A 19,668-nucleotide genomic window follows, 5' to 3' on the forward strand; every position below is an offset into this window, starting at 1 on the left:
CCTATCTTTAGCATTAGGTACGCAGGCCGTGCCGATCTATGCGGATGCCTCCGCATGCGTCATTTTGACGGCGCAGCGACTTGTGCATTTTGGTGCGGTCACCTCACCATCAAAATGACGCATGCGGAGGCATCCGCATAAATCGGCATGGCCTGCGTACCTAATGCTAAAGATAGGGTACGCACGCCGCATGCCGACGTTGGTGGAGCTGACCAGAGGAAGTGCAGCTGTGGTGGAGCTTCATGGAGGATGTCCGCAGCCCTCCGCAGCTCCTCCATACGCAAATATGAAACCGGCCTAAGCTATACATGAGGTGGGGCTCTGGAAACAATGACACATGCTGGGCTGCACTGTTTCCATAAGATGTTTTCGTGAGCACACCTCATGTCGTCAGCACTTGGATCATGCCGATATCCCCACCCCAGAAATGAACAACTGAGATGGGAATAACACATTTAACTGAAAGATTCAAATTGTTGACTCAAAAATATTACTGGCAACACTATGATAACAATATTCCTAGCCATCATAAGACCATTATCCCTCATTTTCTGCTCTCTCTGTGCTATTGGGTGTAGACAAATGGGTAATTTGTCTGCCTTAGGTTAAGTTCACACTAGGCATTTTTGATGCTTTTTTATGCTAATTTTCATCTGTTTTTTATAGAACCAGCAAAGCTATGAAATTTCAGAAATCTCATGCACACACATTGATTTTTTGTCATCAGAATTTTGTACTGTGCATGTTTTTTTGGACATAGAGCATGTCACTTCTTTTAGTGTTTCTCACCCTTTGAAAGCAATGGGTGATGAAAAAATGCTGACAAAATGAAAAAAAGAAAGTACAGCAGTATATGAAACCCATTTATTTATGTAATTTTTCCAAGTTTACCATCTTGTCTTGGTCTCCTGAGATGGCAGTTGGGATTAGTAAAGTTTCATTAAATTAGTAATGTAAACAGTGGCCGACCAGGGTGTGAAGACAATGTCTGTGGCTGACCAAGGTGTGAAGATAGCATAATATGTGAGCAGCTCAATGGCTGATGCAAAGTGTGAAAGTTAAACTGTTCTACAAACTCAATGCCAGGGTCTTAGGTAAATTATTTCAGACCAATTCACCTCCCCCAGCTGTTACATTTCTATGTGTATTTTTTCATGAACATACGAAGGGCGATCCAAAAGTAATGATAATCGGTTATTTCTATTGCACACAGAAATTAAAATAAAATGTTTTCTTCTCTCTTAGGTACCCACTAGTGCAGGAAAAAAAAATCACTTAAATAGGCCACGATTCCCGGGAGCTACATTCATTTGAATATGAACTGCCAAGGAGTGAACATCAAAATGGAAAAAAACGAGCTCAGAGCTGTCATCAAATACCTCTGCTTGAAAAAAATGTCTACCAAAGACATACACAGCGACTTGGTGGAAACATTGGGGGACTCTTCGCCTCCATATTCCACAGTTGCACGTTGGGCCAAGGAATTTAAGCTGGGAAGAACATCGACGGAAGATGAACATCGCGAAGGACGCCCATCCACATCCCTCAATGAAGAAAACGTGAAAAAAGTTGAAGAAGTTGTGTTGGCAGATCGAAGAGTGACTATCAGGCATGTAGCTGAGGTCACAGGGATCTCATATGGCAGTATTCAAAGAATCCTTGCAAAAGAATTGCTTATGAGAAAGGTCTCCGCGCGTTGGGTGCCAAAAAGAAACCGACAAGCAAAAGAAGAAACGAGTTGACATTTCAATAGCAAATCTCGAAAAAGTTCCAAGCAGACAAGGAGAATTTTTTGTCACGTTTTTTGACCATGGATGAGACCTGGATCCACCACTTTGATCCCGAAACGAAACAACAATCGATGACATGGAAACGAGCCGACAAACCAACGCCGAAGAAATTCAAAGTGTCAAGCTCAGCAGGGAAGGTTATGGCGTCCTTTTTTGGGACGCTGAAGGAATTATTATGGTGGACTATTTGGAGAAGGGAGCCACTATTACGGGCTCCTACTACGCAGAAAAAATAAGAAGATTGCGGGAGGCTATCAAGGAGAAAAGGCACGGCAAACTGCAGGCTGGAGTGCTGTTTCACCAAGATAACGCACCGGCTCACAAAGCTGCAGTTGCCATGGCTACCATTCAAGAAGCGGGCTTTGAACTGGTGGAACACCACCCCTATTCGCCAGATCTAGCCCCCCAGTGACTTCTTTCACTTTCTTTGGCTCAAGGAACACCTTCGGGGCAAGAAATTTGACAACAATAGCGACGTGATAACCGCTGTTGGGGAGTTTATTGAGGGTCAAGATCAAGAATTTTTTTCGAAGGGAATTCTAAGTTTAGAAAAGAGATGGACTAAATGTATAGACTTGTTAGGAGACTATGTAGAAAAATAAAAAAAAATTTTGACTATATTTATTGTGTTTATTATTGATTATCATTACTTTTGGATCGCCCCTCGTATGTCTTGTATTGTTGACCTGTGTTCATGCTTCTGTGGTGGAAGAAAAGTTGAACTTTGAAATCCTGAAAAGTGCACCAAAATGCATAAGTAAATGCACTAAAAATGCACCAAAACATGCATTTCTGACGTTGCTTCTTTTCTGCCAAGAGTGGAGGTTTTGCTGCAGAAAAAAAGCACAGCAAAAATGCCTAATGTGATCTTAGTCTTATATTGCACACATAGACGTAAAGAATATCTGATCACTTTTGTAACAAATGTTCAGAAGCAGCAGCATAGAAGACATTATTCAGCAGTATTGAGCAGTGCATATGTGAAGCCATCTGTGAGATAATGCACTTACTTGAATGTAGCAGCAATGACTGAGTCTGTTTGCCCTTTTCTCACTTTGCTGTTTCCTGATCCCTCTAACCTTTTACATCTGTACCTGTCCTATTTACTATTGCTTTGTGTTTAGCTGATGCAGAGTGACTATTCAGTAGCCCTGTTTCACTCCTGGGACTTGTGGCTCTTCCCAGTCCAATAGCTATGGGTTTCTTCCTGTTATCAGCACTGGATGAGGCTGCTCTCTACCATAACATTTGGGCAAATTTAACAATCCCTTAGGTTATAAAAATGAATTATACCGAGCGTAAATTATTTTAGTATACAATCCTGAAATATTTCCCAATACAATTTTACTTTTTACTAAATTCAGCTTTGGTTGAATCACCATATTGCATTTTAGGTATTGCTCATAACACTTTCCTAAAAACTGGAAAAAAAAACATTGTATAATAATTTAGAAATTAAAAAGAAAAGTTACAAGTTCAGCTTTGTTGATTGAGCGTGACTAATGTGTACACAGATCCGGTGCTACTTTTCTGACCAGGGGTATAATGTCCATTTCTTGAGTTCAGGTTGGAAGATGACGTTTCGGTTCTAAAAATCTGAGCCTGTGATTTACAGCAGCCAAGTTTACTCATTAAAGCATAAAAGTCTTTGCGAAAAGCTTTTGTGAAAAAGGCGTACAAAAATGGATTAGCACATGAATTAATGGGGTAAAAAAGAACTAAGAGAATCTTGGAGTTGGAGACGGTTATTAGAGGGACCTTAAGTGATGCGGAAATGGCAAAGAAGGAAATGGGAGCTGTGCATAGAAAATTGGTGAATATTAATATTGCCATACGTATTGCAGTCTTTGTATCACTGTTTGAAGAAATCATATCGGGATTACGTACAGTCATGTATATATGGGCATAGCAGATGCAAATAGCCACAAAAGCTAATACATTAAGTACTAGTAGAAATATTATATATGCTTGTGATGGTATAGTTTCGATGTCCATCGGTAGGCAAATACTAACCTTCATGTAGCTACTAATGCCGACAATGGGGAGTAAAGCCACAACAAATGCAAATATCCAGCCAGAAATCATAATGATGAAAGCATGGCGAAACCGAACCTTGCGTTGTAGCTGCATTGCATAGGTAATTGTATGCCATCTTTCCAAAGTTATGGCCGTCAGTGTGTATACAGAGAGTTCACTGGCAAACACCGTAAAAAATCCTGCCGCATGACATCCCGCTCCAGTCTGCCAGTCAATCGCATAATTATAATATTGACTTTTGGTTTTTATATCCACAGACGCAATAAGCAAAAGATAAATTCCCATGCAAAAGTCTGCGAATGAGAGATTGCACATTAAAAATTTAGGGACGGTGAATTTTGACTTACTAGTTATTAGAATGATCAACACTATTGCGTTTCCGGTAATGGCCAAAATGCTGATACACCACATAAGGATTCGGAGGAAGTTGTATCCCATTATGTCTTCGCATGGGTTGAATTCATCCGGTTTAGGGGAGCAAGCAACATTCTGATTATCACCACAGAAATCGTAGTCGAAAACTTCACTCTGGTCAAAGAGTAGTCCATAGCTCAACTCATCGTCAAGTTGTCCATTTGTCTCGTTCATAGGATTTAAATCATCGTGTAGGAAAAAATGACTTTTATTGCATAATGGGTGCAATTTGAAGCTGGAAAATTATAGAGAATATAGTTTAATAAATAATCATGGCATATAGATTTAGCAAAGGTTACCTTGACTCAGATAGCAAAGCATTTGGGATATCACGGTGCAAAAAAGTGTAATTCAACAACACCTATCTTAACATTAGTCAATAGCTCCTGCAGTGTTATCTTGCTTCTCTTGTGAGAAAACCTTCTGAGATTCTCAGACAGGCTTTGAATATGATGTGTTGTGAGTCATGATAACCTTTGCTACATATGTTCTCATAATAACCAGGATAAAGCATGGAATGTGTATTTTGCCATAAAGGTAACATTGTCACAGGTTTTTCTCAACTGCCCCATTGATTTCAAAATGGGGGGGTGGATGCTCAAACATTGATCCATTCAAACAACTTAGTGAGTCAGGATCCCCATTTTTGTAACCAGTTGGGTCCTTATGATGGGGCACTCAGCAATCATACATTGATTGCCTATTATAAGATTAGTTGCCTACATATAGCTCCAACACCTATGACAGCAGCTATAGGGCTGCTCAGACGCTACAGAAGTAGCTCCAAACTTGACATCTGCAGTATGATAACATATTATCTACGCTATTTGAGTAGTGCGATGCATGCAATTATTTCTAATCACATAGCATGACGCTAGTCTTGAAGTGTGACATCTATCAAGTTGGAGGTTGCCACATCTGTATATGACATTCTATTTATCCCTTAACTACTGTACAAGTAATTATGAAACAGTTTGCATTACTAAAATTCAATCATAGGAGATAGAAGTGGGGTGTTTGTAGAGTTCACCACACTGTGTAGTATTTCTGTCAGGGTTGGGGATCCACTGGAGGGTGCTGATGAGTGCAGCCAAAGTGAAGAGAAAGGAGGTATTTGATCCGACACATCCATCCAGATAATAAAAACATATATTGTATTAGATAGACTTAAAAAATGGTTAAAACCCAAACTTGATGCATTCCTGGCTCTCTCAGGCACCATTAGTCGAAAGATATCTGATATTCAAATCCCTCCTTTCTCTTTAAAATTAAATCAGTTTACTGTTAACAAAGTGAAGGGGAAGGTGGAGTTTTGGTGAGCTATCCCTGAACTATAGAAGGAGAAAATCTGGAGAGCAAAGAAAGCGCAACTAGGGTCTTAACTGATTAAAATCATAGGGTTCTCTCACCTTGTTTTGTTGCAAATAAGCAACATGTGAAAAGCATGGATCAGCTGCTGCAGGACATGGGTCCAAAGACCAGGGATAATGGTGAAACCGGGTGTATGTGTCCAAATCTGCGCTGCTGATAAGGATGAATGGCAGACGATATTCTTCAAAGCTTTATTTCAAAGCAAAGCTTTATTTCAAAACAGGTTATATAGTCAACGCGTTTGGGGTCATGCAGGACCTCTTCTTCAGGACAAAACCAAACCTTATGGTTTGTCCTGAGGAAGAGGTCCTGCTTGACCCTGAACCGTGTTGACTATATAACCTGTTTTGAAATAAAGCTTTGAAGAATATCATCTGCCATTCATCCTTATTAGCAGCAAAGATTTGGACACATACACCCGGTTTCATCATTACTGAGTCCTGAGCTATAGTTTAAGCTCCCCTTGAACTATACAGAAGATTCATTTGTACTATAGACAAGGCACCACATTTATCACAATAGCTGGTTTTGGGTGATAAATATGGAATAACTTTTGATTTTTTTTGTCCAACTTTATATCCTCTCTTAATTAACTTACTGTAGATCAACTTATTTGCACCAAAATATTGGCAGAATGTGATGCAATTCTTACAATTCTCAATTTCTGTTTAGCCATGCTCCGTTTCTCCATATTTCATGCTCCCGTTTCTTAAGCCATGCTAGAAAGGCACAAAATGTGTGTAAAACAAAGCATGTATGTCACTATTTTAATAATTATGCCCTTAGATGTCAGTGACCTGTCAAGAGTCAAAATTTCCAGATACCTGAAAGTACCATGGCACCAATTCATTTTTTGCATTTGTACCTTTTTTAAGTCTTTTTTTTCAGTTGTTTAATTTACATCTTACTCTTTTTTTAATTTGCGCCTTTTATAAAGTTTATTTTATATGCTTTCCACTTTTTTATTTTTAGCATTGTGGGCAGGATATAGGGTTCATCAATTGTGACTTTAAAAAGTTGCTACATTTTAGAGCATATGTATTTCAGTCCCCTTAAAGGTAACCCAGGAGAAAAACATCTGCAAGGTATTTCTTTGTTCTCCCCGGCTGTGCATGGATTTCCTCCGAGTTCTATTGCATGCGCTGTGCATTGCGGGGAATCGCCAGTTTCTGACTCGGGATCGGACGGTACGTATGAGTTATACATACTCCTGGCCAGAGCCCTTCTAGTGGGCATGGCCTCTCTCTCCATAAGCTCTCCAGTGACGTGGCTGGCTTGGGGGCATGGCTGACTAGAGGGCGTGACCTCGCTACATACAAGTAGAGTTGAGCGAAACGGGTCGGTCAAATTCAAAAATAGCCGACTTTAGCTAAAGTCGGGTTTTGCCGATCGAAACCCGACCATAGCGTGAGGTCGGCCATGAGGTCACCGATCAGAGCACCAAAGTTTCGTTTCAAATAATGCTTCCAGAGCATTTTCTCAGCCAATGAAGGTGAACGCACACTGGGCAGTGGCCACCACCATCTTAGAGAAGGGCATTGAAGTGACTGGCTGGCTTTGTGTGGCGTCACAGTGGGTATAAAAGGCTGTGACCGCCGACCGCTATCTTACTTCTGCCGATCTTAGAATAGGGAGAGGTGCTGCTGCTGATTCTGAACAGGGAGAGCGTTAGGTAGGGAAGAAGACAAAAAACTGCTTCTGCTGATAGCGCTTTTCACTGTTCTTCCTGATGAAGTGAGACATGAAACGTGCGTTGGGGTGAATTTGGCAGCCCCTGGTCTGATGTAAGTTTTAGTTCACAAATGTCTTTATACATGAGATTAATTATGGCCCATAATGCCTGGTTCACGGTGTAGGGCACATTATTTTTCTGGGCACATTAACTTAATTTTATGCACCCGTTATTAATTGGACACATTTGGCAAGGGGTTTTGTTTTGCATACATATTGAAATTATACACTTTTATGACACATGCATTTTTTTTTCTCTCACTCTGCACCAGTCATTTAGTTTTTCCTAAGGGAGTTCTCTCATTGTACATTTGTGCTTTATTTACATTTTTTTACATTTTTTACTTCCATCCTCCATGTTATTTTGTAGACTGTTTTTCTTGCACATATACCTTATTTTAATGCGGAGTTTGCACACATGGAATAATAAGGGAATTTGCAATTATTTGATACATGATGTATTTTATATACCAGTGGCTATGCCATATTATATGTGGTTCAGTGGGCTCTGTTATTTGATGTGATGAATTAAAAAATTTTTTTAAAAGAAAAAAATATTTTGAATAAACATTTATATATTTTTTGGATAATACTTGGTTTCTCTTTCTGGTATTAAAACCTCAGGTAGCACATGTGCACCTGCTCCGACTGAAGGTAGCCAGCAACGCTCCATCACTTCCCCCACTGTAAGACCACCACCACCGTTAAGCACACCACCAGCACTAAATGTGGAGGTGGGTCGTCGCAAGGCCAAAGCACTCAGGGAATCACAATGGTTTTGCAACACAACACTGAATCTAAGCCATCACCACCAATACCATCACCAACCCCCTCTCACTCTGTCCGGTCCACCGCTACTTCCCCCACAGGCAGCTCTCCAGTCCAGCTCACCCTACCAGACACTCTGAGTAGGACAAGAAAGTACTCATCCTCTCATCCGCGTACACTTTGTTTGAACGCCTACATTGCCAATCTAACCTCATTAGAGATGATGCCCTACTGTTTGGTTGAAAGCAAAGCTTTCCACGACCTCATGGCCTACGCTGTCCCATGCTATGACCTAACCAGTAGGCACTTCTTTTCTCGAAAAGCCATCCCTGCCCTCCACCGGCATGTGAAAGACCACATTGTCCATGCACTAAAACAGTCAGTGAGTGGAAAGGTGCACCTCACAACAGATGCATGGACCAGTAGGCATGTATCCATCACTGCGCACTGGGTTAATGTGGTGGATGCAGGCTCCACTGGGGACAGCGGCGGTGGAACAGTGCTGCCTAGCCCACGGTATTGGAAACAGTTGGCTGTAGGCTTTCGATCCTCCTCCTCTATCAGCGAAAGCTCGTCCACAGAGCGCAGTTGCACAAGCACTCCATCTGCAGCTGGCAGTGTTGCACATCAGGTGATCCACTATCGAACAGCTAGTGGTAAGCGTCAGCAGGCTGTGTTAAAGATGATGTCTTTGGGCGACAACAGACACACCGCGGAGGTACTGGCCGACTACTTGCAGTGACAAACTGAGTCATGGCTGAGCAGTATACATCTTGAGGCAGTCAAGGTAGTCAGTGTTAACGGCCGTAATTTTGTGGCAGCCATAGCCCATGCAAAACTCACACACATACCTTGTCTGGCTCACACTTTGAACCTGGTGGTGCAGAGGTTCCTTAATTATTATCCGGAGTTAAGATCCCTGCTCCATAAGGTGCAAAGACTGTGCTCGCACATCCGTCGCTCAAACGTCCACTCCACTCGTTTGCAGAAGCTGCAGCGATTGCTCCACCTCCCCAATCACCGCCTAATCATAGACGTTGCAACAAGGTGAAACTCCACCCTGCACATGGTTGAGAGGCTGTGCGAACAGAGGCAGGCTGTAATGCATTTGTGGGAGGATAAACGGGCAGGCAGTTAGAGGGAAGACATGGAATTGTCGGGTGTGCAGTGGTCAAAGCTGAAAGACCTATGTAAAGTCCTTCAGTGTTTTAAGGAATGCACATGGCTGGTAAGCGCAGATTATGCCATCATAAGCATGAGCATCCCACTTATGAGTCTGCTCATGCAAAGTTTGATGCACATTAAGTATCAGGCATCTGCAGCGGAGGAGGAGGGAAGCCTTGATGATAGTCAGCCATTGTCTGGTCAGGGAACTGTCCTGGATGAGGAGGAGGATGAGGGGGATGATTATTTTGGGCAGGAGGATACTTCTCAGGGGATAAGAGAAAAATGTTGGTGTTCCAAGGTCAGGTACAGTGTTTGTGCGTGACTGTAGGGATGTGGATTTGCCAGAAAGTGCTCCTCTACCCACCACTGGCAGTGCATCATTGACACCTGGAACATTGGCCCACATGTGCGATTATGCCTTGCGGATCCTAAAAAGGGACCCCCGCATTGCCAAAATGATGGGGGATGACGACTACTGGCTGGCCAGCATCCTCAATCCACGCTACAAAGGCAAATTATGCAACATCATGCCACAGGAGAACCTAGAGATAATATTGGCTAACAAACAAGCAACTCTGGTAAACCGTTTGTTTGAAGCTTTCCCAGCACACAGTGCTGCTGGATCAATCCTGACAGAAAAAAGGACCCGTCTGTCTACCCAAAATGTTGATGATCTAACCTTCATTAAAATGAACCATGCATGGGTTTCAAAGGATTTTGTCCCACCTTCCCCTGATGACACATAGGTTGCCAGAAAACTGGTTTATTGATCGATGATGGGTAAGGCTACTTTCACACATCAGGTTTTCGGCGTCAGGCGTGATCCGGCGTCGTGCCGGAACGCCGGATCCGGCAAATGTTTAGTAAAACCGGATGTGACGGATCCGGTTTTCTGCCGGATCCGTCTTGTTCTTGACAGACAAAACCGGATCCATCTCATCCGGTTCATCCGTTTTTCTATCCGTTTTTCGACGGATTACGCCGGATCCGGTTTTTAAAATTGACCCTTGTGGCCTTCCGAACGGGATTGGCTACTGGAAAACTATATATAGAGTGTTCCTACAGCCCTTCTTTGACAGGTTGTCGAGGAGAAAGTGCAGCTTGGAGAGAAGAGCAAGTTACTGGCGAAGATGGATGTTGTGATTGGAAATATTTTGAAGAATTTGGCGGATTTTATAGCGGAGGCGAATCGTTTGAGGGTGATTGTTCTGGAGAAGGAGAGAGCGAGACAGCAGTGCATCAGGCATCGTAGACGACGTTTGTGGATCCACCCCATCACAGCCAAGAGAATGACGCGTGGGGTCTATTCTACACTCTGCATGGACCTTCGACGAAACCCGGATAAATTTTTTGGATATGTTCGGATGAAAATGGAGAATTTTGATTACTTGGTGGAGCGCATTGCACACCTCATAAGAAAAGCAGACACCTATTGCCGCTTCTCTGTTTCACCCGCAGAGCGTCTGATGGTGACTTTAAGGTAAGCCACATTTATTGGATGTGATCGCATCAGAGCACACTTTCACTGCAATCTTGTTGGTGGTAGTTTGTATCTCCAAGTGTTATAGCTGAGTTTTGGTATGTAATGCTGTGATTTTAAACTAATTGATTGTTTTTTAATTCCCCACAGATTTCTTGCAACTGGAGAATCCCTTTCGTCACTGCATTTCCAGTACAGACTCGGGATTTCCACCATATCAGGAATAGTGAAGTACACATGCCGTGCACTGTGGGACTCCTTAGCTGAAGAGTTTTTACCAGAGCCCACAACAGAGAGGTGGATTGAAATTGCTGACAAGTTTCAACAGATATGTCAGTTTCCCAACTGCTTGGGCGCTGTGGACGGGAAACATATCCGCATTGTAAAGCCAGCCGGATCGGGATCGGAATATTTCAATTACAAGAAATATTTTTCAATTGTCCTCATGGCCATCGCTGACGCGGAATACAAATTTATTGCTGTGGATATTGGGGCCTATGGCCGCTCCAATGACTCTCAAGTTTTCAAACTGTCTGCCATGGGGCGTAAACTGTATGGAAACACCTTCCAGCCCCACCCCCTAGACCGCTGACGCAAACATCTGGTCCACCTATGCCATTTGTCTGTGTAGGGGATGAAGCCTTCCAGCTGTCAGAACACCTTTTGAAACCATACTCTAGCAGAGGATTGACAAGACCAAAACGCATTTTTAATTACCGCCTCACAAGAGCAAGAAGAATGGTTGAATGTACCTTTGGTATTCTGACAGCCAAATGGCGGGTCCTATTGACTGCGATCAACCTCAAGACAGAAACTGTGGACGAGGTGATCAAAGCGTGCGTGGTACTCCACAATTTTGTTATCTGCAAGGAACCCATTTCCATTGAGGACACCTCTGAAGAAACCACCTTGCAAGATTACCATGACATTACCACTAGAAGTTCTGTGACGGTTTCAGTAATGAGGGACAATTTTGCACTATACTTTATGTCACCTCAAGGCAGAGTACACTGGCAGGATGACAGAGTGTGAAAGATTTGTGCCCTAACCAAACTTGTGTACCTTCTGTACCAACAGTATATACCTTTGCCAACCAAAGTTGGCTATCTTGTCATGGTCTCTATTTTTAGCTTTAGGCCACAGGTGTGTACCTGGTTGTGTTTTATGCAAAGTATTTCACCTTTTAACAAAAGTTGTGTACATTGTTATGAAATCACCAACAATAGACACAACTTTTTAGGTGAAATACTTTGCTTCAAACACAACCAGGAACACAACTGTGGCAAAAAGCTAAAATTTACCCACAGTTATATACCTGGTTTTGAATACCTTTTTACCTTTTAAATACCCTTTATTTAACCTTTTTTTAAACATATTTCGCCGCAGAAAGAAATGACAGACAACCAGTGTAAACAATAATTTAACTTTTATTTAAAATATTTTTTTGTTTGTAAACTGTTTTTAAAGTTTAAAAAACTTTTTTAATAAAGGTTTGAAAAAAAACTGGGCATTTTTATTACAAAACACATCATAAATCTGTGTAGTGTGGGGTGGAAATACTGCTGGAGGGGCTGCGGGACACTTCGACACTGGGAGTGTGGAGAGAGGATTGGGATCATGGTGGGGAAGGAACAGTTAGAGGTGATGGTGTGGAAAAAGCTACAGAATGGGTGGACATGTGGGAGGCAGAAGAGGTGGTGGGTGGTGGAGTGGAGGGTTGGGCAGGGACTGTAGGAGCAGATGATGTTGATGGAAAGTTGTATGGGGAAGGAGTTTGGTACGGGGAAGGAGTTTGGTACGGGGAAGGAGTTTGGTACGGGGCAGGTTGCTGGAAGTGGGGAGATGTCTGGTACTGGGGAGGTTGCTGGTACTGGGGAGGTTGCTGGTACTGGGGAGGTTGCTGGTATGTAATAGGAGGGGGAGGATGGAAAGTGGCTGGAGGGGGTGCAGATGTAATAGGAGGGGGAGGATGGAAAGTGGCTGGAGGGGGTGCAGATGTAATAGGAGGGGGAGGATGGAAAGTGGCTGGAGGGGGTGCAGGTGGAGGAACTACAGTGGTGGGAGGTGGAGGTTGGGAGGTAACCTGCTGTAGAGCACCGTGGCACGAATGCATTACATGCATCTGCTGGGTAGGAGATAGTGTTGCCATGCGCTCCACAACAGACCTGAAAAAGGTGTGGTTTGGCGAAGATCTTGCTTCTGAATGCATGGTTTGCAGAAGTGTCTTCACCTCCAGAATGCTGGAGTTGATCTGCTGAAAGCCTGCGGAGATTTGCTCTGACAAGACTTTTAGACAGTTCTGGAAAGATGCATTCAGATGCAAGAACTCTGGCGCATAACTCTTTTCCTGACCCCTCTGCCGCTGCCGCCCAGTACCCGCAGGTGTACTAGAGGTGGCAGGGGCAGAAGGGTGGGGTAAAGGGAAAGCGATCTCCTCACCAGCAGCTTCATGTAATGTAGGCGGCCACGATGCTCCTGTGCTGGTGGATGGGACAGATGGGTCAAATGTGTGGGAAGGCTGGGAAGGTGCAGATGTACCGGGGCGGTCGAAGTGTCCCTCGGTGCCGGTCTCCTCAGGGATCGCCTCAGAAGGGTCCAATCGTGCAGGCTCCCGAGTGCTGCTCACCGTGCTGTGGAATAAAGAGAAAAAAAAACAATTAAAATAGTGACATGGTATGGCCCTGGCTGAAAAAAAAAAGTTACATCTAAACATTTTTTGTCACATGTGGTGTGTAATATTTACCTTCTGGTGAGCATTGTCTCCCGGAGGAACGACAGGGCTCGTGCGTACTTGTACTTGCTCCTGCGTCCTCCAGATCCACTCGGGGCCCGCATCTCTTTATTGAACTCCTTCTTGAAACGATCCCGCACAGACCGCCACCGCTTCACAATTCTCTCCCCTGAAACGAGAAAGGACAAAGTGGTTAGTATACAACATCAGTGTTTCCCAAACTCCAGTCCTCATGGTCCCCAGGGGTCATGTTTTCAGGATTTCCAAAGTAAATAGAAATCCTGAACACATGATCCGTGGGGACCACGAGGACTGGAGTTCGGGAAACACTGGTTTAAATCAAGCAACCGGTACTGTATATACTTACGCTCTTTAATCTGGGCCCGAGCTTCGAGGTCCTCCGAGCGGTCCACAAGGAGCGAACAGATTTCCTCCCAGAGTCGTCGGGTAATGATCAGGTCAGCGTGGCGGCGGTCAGCCATATTCCAGAGCGGCTCCCTTTCTCTGACGAGATCGATGAGGCTTTACACATCAATCCCTCCATCGTCAGAGTCGGGAGCACGCTGTGAAGGCTGTTAAAGAAAAAGACAAAAATAACATAATTAGCCTCCACAAAAGAAATGAAATAAAAAGTGCAAAAAAACAAAGCAAAAATATTTATACTTACACGCTGGTGACCGCCGCGTTGCTGTCGCCGACGACCCTGGGAGGCACTGCGAGGACCTCTTGGCCGAGCACCAGATTGGGAAGACTAGAGAAGAAAACAAAAAATGTTATGTCTTTGGATGTAGGCATTTGTTTGCTGTGTGTGGTCTGCAGAACATTGTTTTCTATGTGTTGTGTGTAGTGTGATGTTGTGTTTCTGCGTTTGATGCAAAAAACTTACCAATTGTGAGCCCACTCCAAGTGTCTGTCCACCCCTTCCTTCTTCTTCTGGGAGCTCCTCTTCATCTTGTGATTCCTGTTTTGAAATAAAAGGCAATGAATACACATATATTACAGAGATGATGGATTTTGGAAATAAAAACTTACCGTCAAACGCTGACGATGCGAGGGAGGGCTCCCAGAAGAAGATGTGCTGTCTTCCTCATGGCCAGACTCCATGGCTGTGGGTGGTGTTTCTGCTGCTGCCATTGCTGCTGCTGCTGCATCTATTGGGCGGCTGTTGAATAAAGAGAAACAAAGGGCCAATGAATATCTTGATATTCCATAGCCCTAGTTTGGAGGAATGGGGGATTTGATAATTACCGTCTCTCATCTGCTGCTGGACTCCCCTCCCGTTGTTCAGCATGCTGCTCCATTTGGGGTGGTGCTGATGGTGCTGCTGCTGCAGATGTCTGCTGCCTTCTCCTGCTCCTGGTTCTTGGCTTGGGTGGCATGTTGGGTGTGGCTGAGGGTCCCACTGTCTTGCTTTTATATATGTCTTGTGGGCAGAGCTACTGAGCATGCTCAGACCAAAGAAACCGGATCCAGCCGCCGGATCCAGCTGTCGCCGGATCAGGCGCATTGCGGCGCTCATAGGCTTTCATTGTATGAAAAAGCCGGACACGCCGGATCCGGCGTGTCCGGCTTTTTCGCCGGAGACAAAAAACGTTACAGTAGCCGTTTTTTCCAGACGCCGGATCGCGTCACATTGCCGGATCCGGCGAAAATCGGATGAAACGCATGGCCATCCGGCTCGATCCGGCTCTAATGCAAGTCAATGGGGGGGAACCGGATCCGGCATTGCATTTCGCCGGATCCGGTTTTAGTCAAAAGCGCCGGATCGCGCCTGACGCCGAAAACCTGATGTGTGAAAGAGGCCTAAGATGTAGCTATGGCCTTTCCTGCTGGCCTCTACTTTCAGATGATCAATGGCTACCATTTGTAATGGACGTCAACTTACAAGCGGATGCAGTGGTGCTTTATGATCATCTTTTCACAGTTGTGATAGTCACAGACGTGTGACATTCCTGCCACCATTTTTCAATGTCTCCTCTCATGCCAATCCAATAGAATCGCCTACGGTCTGTGGCTTCTGTCTTTTGCACTCCAAAATGACCAGACACATCACGATAGGTAGTTAGGACCATGTCTACATCTCTCCCTGTGATCACAGTTTGATGGAGACGAGTAACGGTGATGTGATCCACGCTACTGTGATAAAGCAATCCTTTCTTCACAAAGAACCGTTTTCGCTGTCTCCAACGACACAGTAATTGAGGGTCTGCATCGCCTCTGCAACATGTACCGGAAGGTTTTCCCACGATGAGTAATTCCCAAATTTCTGCTAACACTTGATTTTCTGTCTGTACTTGTATCCATGTAGTTTCCAGTAGCAGAGAATCTGGACTGGCTTACTGAGATTGAAATATATACGAAGATTTAAACGTACCACAACACTGTAGACTGTTGTACGCTTCGACTACCTTTCCCTTTTTCTACTTGTTAAATTCTTGTGTAATACATACTGAGCCTGTGAGTGTCTGTGTCTGACTCTGGAAGTATAGACGGAAATTTAAAATTACCCCTAGACTGGATACACCTGGTATGTGCTGATACAGTACCTTTGTTCAAAATTTTGTTTTACGGTATCATCCATTGTGAGTGAGCATGTGTGGTTTACGCCTTCTATATATACGGTGAATCGGAGATACCAATTTTTACCCTATACTCGATACAGCTTGTATCTTGTTATACAGTACCTTTGTTAGACATTTAGTATTACGGTCAAATCCATACTGAGTAAACGTCTGAGACTGACTACGGGACTATGTATACGAAGATTTCAATTGTACCCTATAATATATATACTTGTTATCTTGTTATCCATTACCTTTTTTACAACAACATTTTTTATTATGGCCAAACCCAGACTGAGTGAGCGTCTGAGGGTGACTCCGGAAATATATACCGAGATTTCAAATTTGGCCAACACTGTATACAGCTGTATGCTTGTGTTACATTACCCATTTACAGCTTTTCATATTCTTGTGTAATCCATACTGGGCCTGAGAGCATTTGTGTCTGCCTCCTGAAATGTATACTGAGATTCAGAATGTTTACACTATTCGATATATACCTTGTATCTGGTGATACTGTACCCTTTTTCACCTTTTTATTTTATTGGGTAATCCATACTGAGTCTGTGAGCATCTGTGTATGACTCATGAAATATATATGGAGATTTACTGTTATCCCTAGACTGTATAGAGCTGTACACTTCTGATGCAGTACCATAATCTGCTGGTATTTTGGGTCAATTTTTTAAAGCATGAGGAAGTATGGTGGAAGAGGACGTGGACGTGGGCATGGGGGGCCACCTGGTACTGATGGTGGTGGTGGTGCATCTGCTGGTAGTACCAAAAACACAATAGCAGCTAAGGCAGGAGGTGTTGAGCCTGCATCATGGTGTGGCTCTGGAAGGCCTGTAAGGCTCCATTTTCTGGGAGTAGGTAGACTGCTTTTAAAGCCAGAGCATCAGGAACTGTTTTTGGCTTACATTGCTGAAACAGCCTCCAGCTCTATCACCTCCTCTTCTGAAGTTTAAAAAATGCAAGCACTGAGTCGTAAGTGCGGGCTTCTGGTCAGGAGCAACCACTTACTTTGTGTCCTTCACCCACACCAAAAGTGAAGGATGCAGCAGCACACACTTCAGATTACTCCATGGATCTCTTTTCACATACCATGCCTGGGTTAATTAAAAATGGGGCCCATCATATACTGGAGCATTCAAAATGGGGGACACCTGACACTGGAGCATCTTCCATGTGGCCCATCATATACTGGAGCATTCTAAATGGGGCAGATCAGACACTGGAGCAGCATCTATGGGGCACATGATACACTGGAGCATTAGAAATGGGGCCCATTATATATGGAGCATTAATAGGGCCATAAGACACTGGAGCATCATCCATGAGGCCCATCATATACTGGAGCATTCCAGATTGGGGACATCAGACACTGGAGCAGCATTTACGGGGCCCATTATACACTGGAGCATTAGAAATGGAGCCCATTATATGTGGAGCATTATTTGGGCCCATAATACACTGGAGCATCGTCCATGGGGACCATCATATACAGTAGCATTATGTGGAGCTCATCATATACTGTATGGAACATTATATGTGGGCAATTATTCTGTATGGAGAAATATATGGGGTCATTATTCTGTATGGTGCACAATGTGGTGGCCATAATACTGTATGGAGTAATATACTGTCCTTTTTTTGAGCTATTGTACAATTTAAAATAGATCAGTCATGTCATGTAAGCAGTGAAGTATTTGTCATTGTACTATACCTATATTTCTGTGCCGTATCGGAGCATCATGAGTTGTGGTATGTGTTAAAGGAGCGCACTGACACTCTTTTGTCCAGGGCACACGAAAACCTGGAGCCAGCCCTACCCCCCAAAACTTTAGCCAAATAACCCCCAGTTTTCAATGCGTAACTATTATTATGAAGTAAATTAAGGTTGACATTTTCAGTAATAAGAATTGATGTTTTTGGCATTGAAATGGGCACTGTAGGTGTTTTTACTGTCCTCCACTCCCTACCGACTTTGCTTCCCCATTGACTTGCATTGGGTTTCGTGTCTCAGTCGGCCTCCCACTTTTCCCTATAGTCGGCTGATTTCATGAAACCCGACTCGACCATAAACAAGGCAAAGTCGCTCATCTCTACATACAAGAGTATGGAGAGTGATCCTGCGCCCACTGGCCTGGAATAAGTATAATGCATACATACTTTCCAGTTCCAGGTCAGAAACCGGCAAATCCATGCAGCGCACAGTACATATGCTGGGGGATTCATAAGTCTGCAGTCACACAGAGTGGACCGGACAACCACTTTAAAGGGAATCTGTCACCCATTTTTCGACTATAATATGCATCCACCGCCATCTGTAATGCTGTAGATAAGCCCCGATGTAACCTGAAAGAGGAGAAAAACTTGTTATATTATACTCACCTAGGGGCAGTCCGGTCCAGCGCCTCCCATCTTCTAGCGATGACGTCCTCTTCTTTGCTTCCCATCGTGGCTCCGGTGCCGGTGCACTGCTCTGCCCTGTTGAGGGCAGAGCAAAGGACTGCAGTGCGCAGGTACTGGACATCTCTTGACCTTTCCTGGCACCTGCGCACTGTAGTACTCTGCTCTGCCCTCAACAGGTCAGAGCAGTGCGCCTGCGTCGGAGCTGCGACATGAAGCAAAGAAGAGGATGTCATCGCTAGAAGATGGGTGGACCCGGACCGGACCTGGACCACCCCTCAGTGAGTATAATATAACTCATTTTTCTCCTCTTTCAGGTTACATCGGGGGCTTATCTACAGCATTATAGATTGCTGTAGATAAGTGCCTAATGGCCGTGGCCGCAGCTTATAGTCAAAAAAATAGGTGACAGATTCCCTTTAAGTATCAGTATTAACTATTATTGTATTGTGAGATTTGTGGACATTTTTGCACCAAACTATTCAAATTGGAGCATGAATGTGGTTCATGAATTTTGTACACAATAAAAAAATACTCTTCATTTTAATCTTTAAGTTTAGTTGCTACTTTTTAGTACAAAAATAAGCGTTTACCTCTAGAATCTCCCAAAAGGTGCACGAAAATTCCAAGGCATACATAAAATCATTCCATTAAGAGTCGAGTCATTTGCACAAAAATTTGCCGCCTGATATAAATGTTACGATTGACGGATCAGCCAAAAATACCCCAAACCCTAAACTGTGCTCACAATGTCAAACATTAAAAATCCAGATAAACACATACTGTATATCAAAGGCGCAAATTAAAACAAAACTAAGGTGCAAATCAACACCATGCAAAAATCAGAAAAAAAATAGTAAGAAATAAAGTAGAAATGCAATAATGAATTGGGCCCTATAAGTCTAAGGCATTATTAATACTAAATTGACCACAGTTGGATTAGAAGCTCAAAATTACCTACAAATTAAATGAAGAAAAAAAGGGAATAGAAAGTCCAATTAATCTTACATAAAAATGAAAAAGTGGACATGATAATGTATAATGTATTCTGTGCTGGTTACACCAAGGCGGATATTAAAAGCTACGTCTGATTTCCATGAATACCTGCAGTTTCACAGCTTACAAGGTCCTCGGTGATTTCTAGTATTCCTGTATGTTGCTGTGCAGTATATTTAATATATTTTCCTCTCCTGGATGAATTAGTTG

The 19,668-nt window shown here is 43.5% G+C and overlaps 1 protein-coding gene across 1 annotated transcript in view; it reads right to left on the reverse strand.

The window, feature by feature from the left end:
* Positions 1 to 253: 253 nt before the first annotated feature.
* Positions 254 to 19,668, reverse strand: part of LOC141057921 (follicle-stimulating hormone receptor-like) — a 266,317-nt gene continuing 246,902 nt past the window's right edge. Inside the window, exon 11 of the mRNA XM_073554030.1 lies at positions 254 to 4,476. Coding sequence (XP_073410131.1) covers positions 3,267 to 4,476 — 1,210 coding nt within the window. The 3' untranslated portion in view covers positions 254 to 3,266. The remainder of the gene's footprint in view (positions 4,477 to 19,668) is intronic.

The sequence above is a fragment of the Dendrobates tinctorius genome, unplaced genomic scaffold (assembly GCF_039654945.1).
Source record: "Dendrobates tinctorius isolate UK_male_01 unplaced genomic scaffold, ASM3965494v1 ptg000205l, whole genome shotgun sequence".
NCBI classification, from domain to species: domain Eukaryota; kingdom Metazoa; phylum Chordata; class Amphibia; order Anura; family Dendrobatidae; genus Dendrobates; species Dendrobates tinctorius.